Source organism: Rhinatrema bivittatum, chromosome 3 (assembly GCF_901001135.1).
Source record: "Rhinatrema bivittatum chromosome 3, aRhiBiv1.1, whole genome shotgun sequence".
In the NCBI taxonomy this organism is placed as follows: Eukaryota; Metazoa; Chordata; class Amphibia; order Gymnophiona; family Rhinatrematidae; genus Rhinatrema; species Rhinatrema bivittatum.
This window is the reverse complement of record NC_042617.1, coordinates 276,695,969-276,706,590: the sequence shown is the minus strand read 5'-3', so window position 1 is coordinate 276,706,590 and position 10,622 is coordinate 276,695,969. Positions and strand designations below refer to the sequence as shown.

General features: G+C 48.5%; 1 protein-coding gene across 10 annotated transcripts in view; it reads right to left on the bottom strand.

Moving 5' to 3' along the window:
• Nucleotides 1–5,118: 5,118 nt before the first annotated feature.
• The window catches only part of SMARCC2 (SWI/SNF related, matrix associated, actin dependent regulator of chromatin subfamily c member 2), a 153,284-nt gene continuing 147,780 nt past the window's right edge, over nt 5,119–10,622 (bottom strand). For all 10 annotated transcript variants that reach the window (XM_029594716.1, XM_029594722.1, XM_029594723.1 and 7 more), the window contains one exon: nt 5,119–5,356. In XM_029594716.1, coding sequence (XP_029450576.1) covers nt 5,280–5,356 — 77 coding nt within the window. In that variant the 3' untranslated portion in view covers nt 5,119–5,279. The remainder of the gene's footprint in view (nt 5,357–10,622) is intronic.

Genomic DNA, 10,622 nt, shown 5'->3' with positions numbered 1-10,622 from the left:
AAGAGATGGCTGAGGGGGGATATGACAGAGGTGTTTAAAATCATGAGAGGTCTAAAACGGGTTAATGTAAATCAGTTATTTATTCTTTCGGATAATAGAAAGACTAGGGGGCACGCCATGAAGTTAGCATGGGGCACATTTAAAACTAATCGGAGAAAGTTCTTTTTTACTCAATGCACAATTAAACTCTGGAATTTGTTGCCAGAGGATGTGGTTAGTGCAGTTAGTATAGCTGTGTTTAAAAAAGGATTGGATAAGTTCTTGGAGGAGAAATCCATTACCTGCTATTAATTAAGTTGACTTAGGGGTAGATTTTATAAATTTATGCGCGCGCGAACAAAAGTACGCTGGATTTTATAAGATACGCGCGTTGCCACGCGTATCTTATAAAATCCGGGGTCGGCGTGCGCAAGGGGGAAATCGGAGCGGCCTCGGAGGGAACTTTCTTTCTACCCCCCCGCACCTTCCCTTCCCTTGCCTAACCCACCCCCCCGGCCCTATCTAGACCCCCCCCCCCCCACCTTTATCGGAAAAGTTACTACTGCCTCCAGGCAGTAGTAACTTACGCGCGCCGGCGCGGCAGGCCCCGACACAGGCCGCTGTGTCAGGGCACTCGGCCATGTCCCCGGACCGCCCACACGCCCCCGATCCCAAACCACGCCCCTGGCCACGCCCCCGACCACCCCTTTTTGCAAGCACCGGGACTTGCGCGCGCCACCGAGCCTATGCAAAATAGGCTCAGCGCGCGCGCGCGGGGGGGGGGGGGGGGTTTGGGGTAGGCTTTCAGGGGGTATGCGAGTATCCCTTTGAAAATCTACCCCTTAGAAAATAGCCACTGCTATTATTAGCAACAGTAGCATGGAATAGATTTAGTTTTTGGGTACTTGCCAGGTTCTTATGGCCTGGATTGGCCACTGTTGGAAACAGGATGCTGGGCTTGATGGACCCTTGGTCTGACCCAGTATGGCATGTTCTTATGTTCTTATAGTTGTCTTCTTAGTGATGGCGGACACAGCTGTGTCCACCTTCGGTATCTTGAGAAGATCCAGCGCCTCATCCGGAAGCAGGTATAACTTGTCCATGGCCCTGCTCACCTTCAAACCGGCATCTGGAGTGTCCCACTCTCTGAAGAGCAGGGCACGACTGACATATGAAAGGGGAAAGCCGCGATGGGACCCCTAAGCCTCAACATTACTGGATCTATGGCCCCTGGTATCGTGCTCTCTTGCAGGGCCTCAATACCTTGCTCCTCAAGTATGGCAGGAATTAGGGGGCCTAGTTCTTCTGTGCGAAACGAACACATCACCCTGTGGTCATCTTCTGCAAGCCCTGGTGCATCCGGGTGAGATGGGTCTGGGTCCTGGTCTCCCCCATCGGGAGACCCCCCCTGGGGGATCCAATGCCTGAGCGGTAGCGGGGGAGGAATCCTCAGCTGGGAGAAGGCTCCTGATTGTACTGGCCGAGCCCCCTCCGAGGCCCCGGCCTTGTGTGAGCCACTGGGGCCACTTCTTCCTGCCGCGGGTGCTTGGTCCTCTGGCCCCGGGAAATCCCTTTATGGCTGCGGCGCCTGGATGAGCACCCTGCTTTAAACACTCTGCTTAGAAAGCGCACAAATTTGGCAGAAACAGAGGAGTTAGAGCCCTCCTCTTCACCTTCCTCCAAGGAGAAATCTCCGGCTGCCTAGACGTGGCTTCCTCCAGAGCCCTGAGGCTGTGGCGATGAGGGGGGGGGGGGGAATCCCCCTCCCCCTCCATGGGCCACGCGAACGCAGCCAAAATGGACTCCGTTCCCGCACTAAGCGGGAACGGGTCTCCCGAGGGATTTCGTGCCGTGAGCCTACCAGGCTCCCGGCACAAAGAAGGCATTCCCCCTAACAGCTGCTCCAGAGGTTCCTTCCCCACTGGGGAGGCACTCCAAGCAAAGGCTGTCGCGCAAAAGTCACGCATACGCGGCCCTGCAAGCACATCATCGCACCATGCGGCAGGGTCAGCAAACCCAGACTGAAAAAGGCAGCACCGAACAAACGGCAGACAGCAGGGGAGCCGCAGGAAGCAAGAGCCGGGATGCACTGAACCTACCTGCAAACCGGCGAAAACAAAATCTTTTTTTTTTTTTTCAAAACACTTTATCGAGTGCCCAGCTGCAGGTTCCTACTGTCCCCTGACAGGGTGAGTGAACCTGGCTTCCCGGTGTCAACCCTGGCAGCTGCTTTAATGGGGGCGAGCGATAAGGTCTCCGACCCTCTGCCCGGATGCCTCAACTACCAGGGGGGATGGTACCCCTGGGACCTAGCAACCCCCGAGAGGCTGAAGAGACTTCAAAGTCCAAGATCTTCCTACTACTTTTTTTTTTTTTTTTTTGGAAACTCAGACTGCTGGGATTTTTCACCTCCACCATCTGCTGGAGACAGAGAAATAGTGGCAGGCTGCAGGTGGCACCTCAACTTAACTGGTAGGGTCAGTCAAAAACTTCTCTGTCTCCATCTGCTGGACTGATCCGGGTACGTTCAGGGAACTCGTCTTTGACCTTAGAAGCTGTCCTCTTAACAATTCCTCTTCAACCAACCTAACCAGGACTTAACTCACAACACAGAATGCTCGCCAACCATCTGCTGGAGACACAGAATACTGGCAGGCTGACTTCAGCATAGATGCCTATATAAAGGAGTGGTGTCAGCGAACCTGTTGATTTCTGTTTCCATCTGTCGGTCCGTTGGCAAAACCCCATTCGTCTGGATGGTTCTGACTGAATGAAGAGGAATTTTTTTTTTTTGTAGTGCCTGTAATAAAGAAACCGTGTGCTGAATTTCAATGAACAGTCTTGATGCAAGGCTTATTACATTGGCCGCAAAGGGAATCTGTCCTGCCCTCTGTCTCAATGGAAGAAAAAAAAAAACCAACACAGGCTCTGAAAGAGGGCTTTAGGATTTTATTTCTCTCAGCGCCTCACTGGGGCTGAGGCAGAGCTGCAGGATACATGAACACAGATCTACAAGCATGTAATCAACACACAGGTGGGAGTCTCTCCCCAGCAGTACAAAAAGCAAACAGATCTTAGACGGGGCTCAGGAGGGACAGGCCTAGAAGCACACCCTCTCTCCTCCTCCTCCCAGATGTAGTCCTGACTGTGGCTCTGGATCCACTCACCAAATCCCCACCACTGGGCTTGGGTCCATGATAGAGTTTTGCACAAGCATATCATAAGAGAAAATCTCAGCTAGTTTAGGTCTCATACACTCATGGCTGTTTGCTGAAAATCCTTCGCTTTTTAAAGTGCAAGAAACTTTTACTCCCTCCATTCTCCCTCTTCTAAACAGATATAACAGTCTTTAAAAGTTTGGCTTTTCAGCACATTAAACTGCTCTGTTTGCAAACCCCATGGAGAGGCCGAGACCTGGAGGGGGTGGAAGCACAGCCTGCCACAGACTCATCTTACACTCCCTGAGGGCAAATCCTTTATCGCGGGAGTCCTTGGAGGCGAGGAAGGCAGCAAGTAGGGGGTCAGATGTGCTCTCGCTCTTGATCAAAGTCCCCCATGGAAAACTGAGAGCAGATATGTTCCGGGGAGGATAGACCCAAAAGAAAAGAAGCCAGCAGAGCAAGCATCAGAGGAAGACCATGGAAAATCACTTGTCTTGCTTCTGAGCAATGCCCCCAACACCCCCAGGGGTTTATCTTACCAGAGGTCACACACACCCCCCCCCCCCCCAAGCCTGATCACAGCAAAACCACCACACAGAGCACTCAACAAGCCATTCATTTAAAAAAAAAAAAATTCATTTATAAAAGAGCAAAATGTACAGTAACTTTAGACATAACACCTCTTGTAAGCCCTATTCCAGGTGTAGCACCTCTGAAGCCACGCGTGAGCCTTGGTACTCTGCAACACTGCAGTCACTGCAGGCCTGCGCAGAAACATACAGGGAGGGCTCTAGGCCCCATTCCCCAGTGACACAAGCACAGAACACACGAGGGGGCTCAGAGCCCAGCAGCACGCAGTAGTCTTTCTAATATACACGTTACACAATTTCTAACAGCAGGAATACTGAAGATGACCAGGCTCCGAGGGCCCCATGAAGCTACAGGAGCACAAGGCAGCTACAGCCTGGAGCTGTGTGCCAGTGAATTGTGGCACAGTGTCCTGCTTCCACATCAGTATGGTGGGCTGCTTCTGAGACATTCCAGCTTCGTGCACTCTCATACCCGCAGTCCCATAGCCGAATAAGGCAGGACTACAAGTCCCAGAATGCCCTGGGAGATGGAAGAACAACATTCACTGGACGTTCCTTTATTTACATAGAGACTCCTACGTTAACAGACTGCTTAATGTGCTTCTTACCAGCTGCAACAGAAAACTGAAGGTCCCATAGACATAAGAAACTTATACCCACCCCCTAAAAGAAGTGCTATACTTAGCGCTAGCCTGTGAGGAGAAGATCAGAAGGATTCCACCCATGGGAGACTTAACTAAGGCTTGCCAACTCTCTACAGCTCCATGGGGCTTGCAATGAAGTGACCTGTTACATGATTCTCTCATATAAGGGTGCCCTAGGTTGACACAGTAACTAATTCCACATTAATCTATGATATTGCATCCTGGCACGGGCTCCTCTGCACTGGAAGAGTTAAACCAGCATGAGGTGCACGGAGTCAGAAAGCACAGAAAGGAGTGTGATTCCAAGTACTGAGTGTGCAACCACACCAGAGCTGCAGGAGGGAGCTTCCAGCAGCTGCCCCAGAAGTCACAGTGTGGCCAAGAATGCACAACTTCCCGAGAAATGCAAAGAGTTCTCCAAGAGGAAGGGGGCAGTGCAGGTCCAGCACAGAGATACCCCCTCCCCCACCAGCTTCAGTACTGGTCTGGCGACTGAACAATCACTGGGGCAATGTGTCACAGAATGCTCAGACCTTGACAGCCTGCGATGAACAGAACATACACATTCTCTTCTCTCTTTCCATAAATAATGGTGCAGTGTCTCTTCTTCAGGCCACGGGAGAACTTGAAAAGCCCCCCCCCCCCATCCCTTCACCATGGAAACAAAACACCTGTAACAGTGACAGTCTCAGTGTTTCAGCATGTTACATGTGCTATGCAGAGAGTTAAGGACCTCAGCACTGCAATCCCAGCTGCAGCAATTATTTCACACAATTTTTCTTCAGCAGTGAAATGTGTTTTTTTTTTTTTTTAAACTTTCAGTTGTCAGCCCCTTTTCTCTTTGCTTGGAGGCATGTGGAATGCAAAGGTGGGAGTCACCGGGGGCTCTCTTCCTGGCTCTGTCCTCACTGTGGGGGCGGCACTGGCATTGCCACACTGGCAGCGGGTGGGAAAGAGTCTGGTGGAAGCGGAGGTCCTGAGTCTGAGAAAAGCAAATCAGATATTAGTGGCGCCAAAATGAAAGTCAGCTAACCTGCTTCATCCCATCTATTCATTGATGATTGACACACATCCTACACCCTCTTGTTAGGCTTAGAGTAACACCACCAGTACCAGCAGCCTAATCAGAGTGGGAGTTATCTCACATGCATGCAACCATCTCTGGGAGTGAGGAGACCTGGCATCCAGGCTGCACAAAACAGTTCGAGGAGGAGACAGAAAGAATAATGTAGGCCTTTCATATCGCCTGAGATAAGCCAGGATTCCTCCTTGACCGCTCTCTGAATAATGCAGATCAGTAGATATGTTACTGCTGCAAAAGCGTAAAATTATTTCTTGCTCCCAAGGTCACTGTGATCTCACTCGGGATCTGCCACTTCACAAAGCCCAGAACAATTTTCTAGAGTTGTGCTAAGAGAACTCTCTTTCCATTAAAACTCTTAACACATTATACTTCAAACTCAAGGAAAAGCCCCCTTTCACCATACTGGTCTGCAAATCTAACCTGGTGGCTGTCTGGATAATTCTATAAATTCATGTGCAGTGGCAGTAAAGCAGAGATGCTTACCTGTAACAGGTGTTCTCCTTGGACAGTAGGATGTTAGTCTCAAACATGGGTGATATCATCAGATGTAGCCCAGTACAGAAAACTTATGTCAAAGTTTCTAGAAACTTTGACTGGCACACTGAGCATGTCCAGCATGCCACTGTCCACGAGAGGTCCCTCTCCAGTCTTGTAACATAGAATTATGAAAAAATAAATAAATAAATAAACATGAAGAAATCCAATTCCACAGGGTGGCAGGTGGTTTTCGAGAGGACTAACATTCTGCTATCCTAGGAGAACACCTGTTACAGGTAAGCAATTCTGCTTTCTCCAAAGTCAAGCAGGATGGTAGTCCTACGCATGGGTGAATCCCTATCTACAGGCTGCTCCCTAGCACAAAAGGGGACCAACAGACACTCAACCAGGTGCCAACAGGCACAACAACCGAGGTGCTGTTGGAAACAGAGAGAAGCAGTCTGAACCCAAAAAAAGGGGCGTAGGTAGGAAGAGTTGAGTTTTACAGCTGAAAGAAATTCCGGAGAGCAGACTAGGTGAAGCTGCTATCGTGTTGGCCATCCCTGTCCAAACAGTAGTGGGTGGAAAAAGAGTGGAGAGAACTCCATGTTGCAGCCTTGCAGATTTCAGCCACAGGGACTGCTCTCAAGTGGGCCACCAAAGCTGCCACGGCTCTGACAGAGTGCGCCTTGACATGGCCCTCAAGCTGCAGTCCCACTTGCACATAGCAGAAGGAACTGCAATCTGCCAGCCAGTTAGACAAGGTCTGCTTTGCAACTGCAAATCCTAATCTATTTTTATCAAACAAGATGAAGCGTTGCATAGACTGCCTGTGGCCTGCTGTCTACTCCAAGTAGAAGGCCAAAGCTCTCTTGAAATCTAGACTGTGCAGAACCTGGTGCGAATGAGGTTTGGGAAAAAAGGTGGGTAGGACGATGGACTGGTTAAGATAAAATTCTGTCACCACTTTAGGCAGGCATTTAGGGTGCATACGCAGAACCACCCTATCATGAAAGAACTTTGTGTATGGAGGATACGTCACCTAAGCCTGAAGCTCACTGACTTTGCGTGCTGAAGTTACCACGACCAAAAACATGACCTTCCATGTCAGATATTTCAGGTCACAGGTCACAGGTACACAGGGGCTAGAAAGGAGCAGTCATGAACTGAACCAACACCACATTGAAGTCACAGGACATAGCAGGAGGCCGCAGAGGAAGCTTCAAATGAAGTAGACCCCACATAAAACGCACCACTATGGGATGCAGAGATAGGTGAACCATCCACACCCTGGTGGTAGGCACCGATGGCACTCAGGTGTACTTGGATGGAGCTGGTCTTCAAGCCAAAATTCGAAAGGTGTAGTAGGTGGAGCAGGAGAACCTCCTGCACTTCAGGCCATAAGACTTCCTGGTGGAAGGCTTCCTCGAAGCCACAAGGACCTGAGACACATTGTCCGACAGGTGAAAAGGCTGCAGAATTAGCCTCTCAACATCCAGGCAGTCACCCTGAGTTTGGGATGGAGCAGTCTTATCTGATCCTGCAAGATGAGGTCGGGGGAAGTCCCCAGACTGATCGGTTCTCAGACAGAGAGATCCCACAGGAGCGGGAACCAGATCTGCCTCGGCCAATAAGAGGCTATGAGGATCATGGTCCTCCTGCCGGAGCTTCAGGAGAGTCTTTATCACCAGAGAAAGCGGAGGATATGCATACAGAAGGCCCTTGCCCCAATGGCAGGCAAAGGTGTCCGAGGCTCATTTGTATAGGAAGCAGAACTGTTTCACCTTGCTGTTGCAAGGAGAGGTGAAGAGATCCACATCCGAGGTTCCCCAGAGGCAGAAGTTCCGATCTGCTACTTCTTGATTCAGGGACCACTTGTGGGGCCGGAAAGCTCAACTCAGCCAGTCTGCCACCACATTGTCCGTCCCGGCAAGAATCATGGCTCGGAGAAGCATGAACAAATCTGAACTGCCTCCTGGCACAAGAGGAACGATCTTGTAACTCCCTGCTCGTTGATCTGGATAAGGACTGCTTTGTTGGATAGGCGATCCCTGAACACCTAAAGGAAAAATGGTTCTTACCTGCTAATTTTCATTCCTGTAGTACCACGGATCAGTCCAGACTCCTGGTTTTGCCTCCCCTCCAGCAGATGGAGACAGAGAGGTTTTGAATGACACTGTACTATACCATGAGGTGCCACCTGCAGTCGGTCAATATTGAACTGTACCCAAGCCAGATGAACAAAATATCTAGCAAACACTAAGTATAACTAATTAAGATGGACTGAACCAAATCACGGTGAACCTAGAAGATGTGGTAGACCTGACTGACAAACTGAAGAGTAGTAAATCACCTGGACTGGATAGTATACACCCCAGGGTTATGAAGGAACTCAAAAATGAAATTTCAGACCTATTAGTAAAAATTTGTAACCTATCATTAAAATCATCCATTGTACCTGAATACTGGAGGGTGGCTAATGTAACCCCAATATTTAAAAAGGGCTCCAGGGGCGATCCGGGAAACTACAGACCAGTTAGCCTGACTTCAGTGCCAGGAAAAATAGTGGAAAGTGTTCTAAATATCAAAATCACAGAACATATAGAAAGACATGGTTTAATGGAACAAAGTCAGCATGGCTTTACCAAAGGCAAGCCTTGACTCACAAATTTGCTTCAACGTTTTTGAAGGAGTTAATAAACATGTAGATAAAGGTGAACCGGTAGATGTAGTGTATTTGGATTTTCAGAAGGTGTTTGACAAAGTTCCTCATGAGAAGCTTCTAGGAAAAGTAGAAAGTCATGGGATAGGTAGCGATGTCCTTTCATGGATTACAAACTGGCTAAAAGACAGGAAACAGAGAGTAGGATTAAATGGACAATTTTCTCATTGGAAGGGAGTGGGCAGTGGAGTGCCTCAGGGATCTGTATTGGGACCCTCATTTCTCAATATATTTATAAATGATCTGGAAAGAAATACGACGAGTGAGGTAATCAAATTTGCAGATGATACAAAATTATTCAGAGTAGTTAAATCACAAGCAGATTGTGATAAATTGGAGGAAGACCTTGTGAGACTGGAAAATTGGGCATCGAAATGGCAGATGAAATTTAACGTGGATAAGTGCAAGGTGATGAATATAGGGAAAAATAACCTATGCTATAGTTACTCAATGTTAGGTTCCATATTAGGAGCTACCACCCAAGCAAGAGATCTAGGTGTCATAGTGGATAACACATTGAAATTGTTGGTTTAGTGTGCTGTGGCAGTCAAAAAAGCAAACAGAATGTTGGGATTTATTAGAAAGGGAATGGTGAATAAAACGGAAAATGTCATAATGCCTCTATATCGCTCCATGGTGAGACCGCACCTTGAATATTGTGTACAATTCTGGTCGCAGCATCTCGAAAAAGATATAGTTGCGATGGAGAAGGTATAGAGAAGGGTGACCAAAATGATAAAGGGGATGGAACAGCTCCCCTATGAGGAAAGACTAAAGAAGTTAGGACTTTTCAGCTTGGAGAAGAGACGGCTGAGGGGGGATATGATAGAAGTGTTTAAAATCATGAGGTCTAGAATGGATAAATGTGAATCGGTTATTTACTCTTTCAGATAATAGAAGGACTAGAGGGCAGTCCATGAAGTTAGCGTGTGGCACATTTAAAACTAATCGGAGAAAGTTCTTATTCACTCAACGCACAATTAAACTCTGGAATTTGTTGCCAGTGGATGTGGTTAGTGCAATTAGTGTAGCTAGGTTTAACAAAGGATTGGATAAGTTCTTGGAGGAGAAGTCCATTACCTGCTATTAATTAAGTTGACTTTGAAAATAGCCACTGCTATTACTAGCAAAAGTAACATGGGATAGACTTAGTTTTAGGGAACTTGCCAGGTTCTTATGGCCTGGATTGTTGGAGACAGGATGCTGGGCTTGATGGACCCTTAGTCTGACCCAGCATGGCATGTTCTTATGTTCTTAATTTTGTCACCCAGACAAGAAGAGGGATGTAGAAACAATGCAAACTTAAAGTCCTGTCCACCCTAGGTGGGACCGGAAAACAGAGCTTTTCCTCAGAGCAAACCTAATAACTGATCGAGCGGACTCTCTCCTTTCCTCTTTCCTGAACTGGGCGGGACTCTGGTCTGATCCATGGTACTACAGGAACGAAAATTAGCAGGTAAGAACCAATTTTCCTTTCCCTGTATGTACCCGGATCAGTCCAGACTCCTGGGATGTACCAAAGCTTCCCTATCCAGGGTGGGACCTCGAGAGTCCCACTCGAAGCACACTTTCTCCAAAACCCCCAGAACCTGGGCCTGGACATCCAAACGATAGTGACTGGCTAAAGTGTGTAAGTCTTCCAAGTAGCCGCTCTACAAATCTCCTGTGGCGAAATTTGCTGACACTCAGCCCACAAGACCGCTGAATGCGCCACCGACCGGAATCAGATGACCCTGAGCAACGTATGCCGAGCCAATCGCCTCCTTCAACCAATGTGCGATAGTGGCCCTAGAGGCCGTGTGCCCACTTCTGGGGCCACTCCACAACACGAAAAGATGATCCAAAAGGCGGAAACTGTTCGTAACTTCCAGGTAACGCAACAGAGCCCATCTCATGTTCAATCTCCGTAAGTCTTTAGCCTGATGAGAGGAGGAATCCAAAGCCAGAAAGGATGGGAATTCCAAC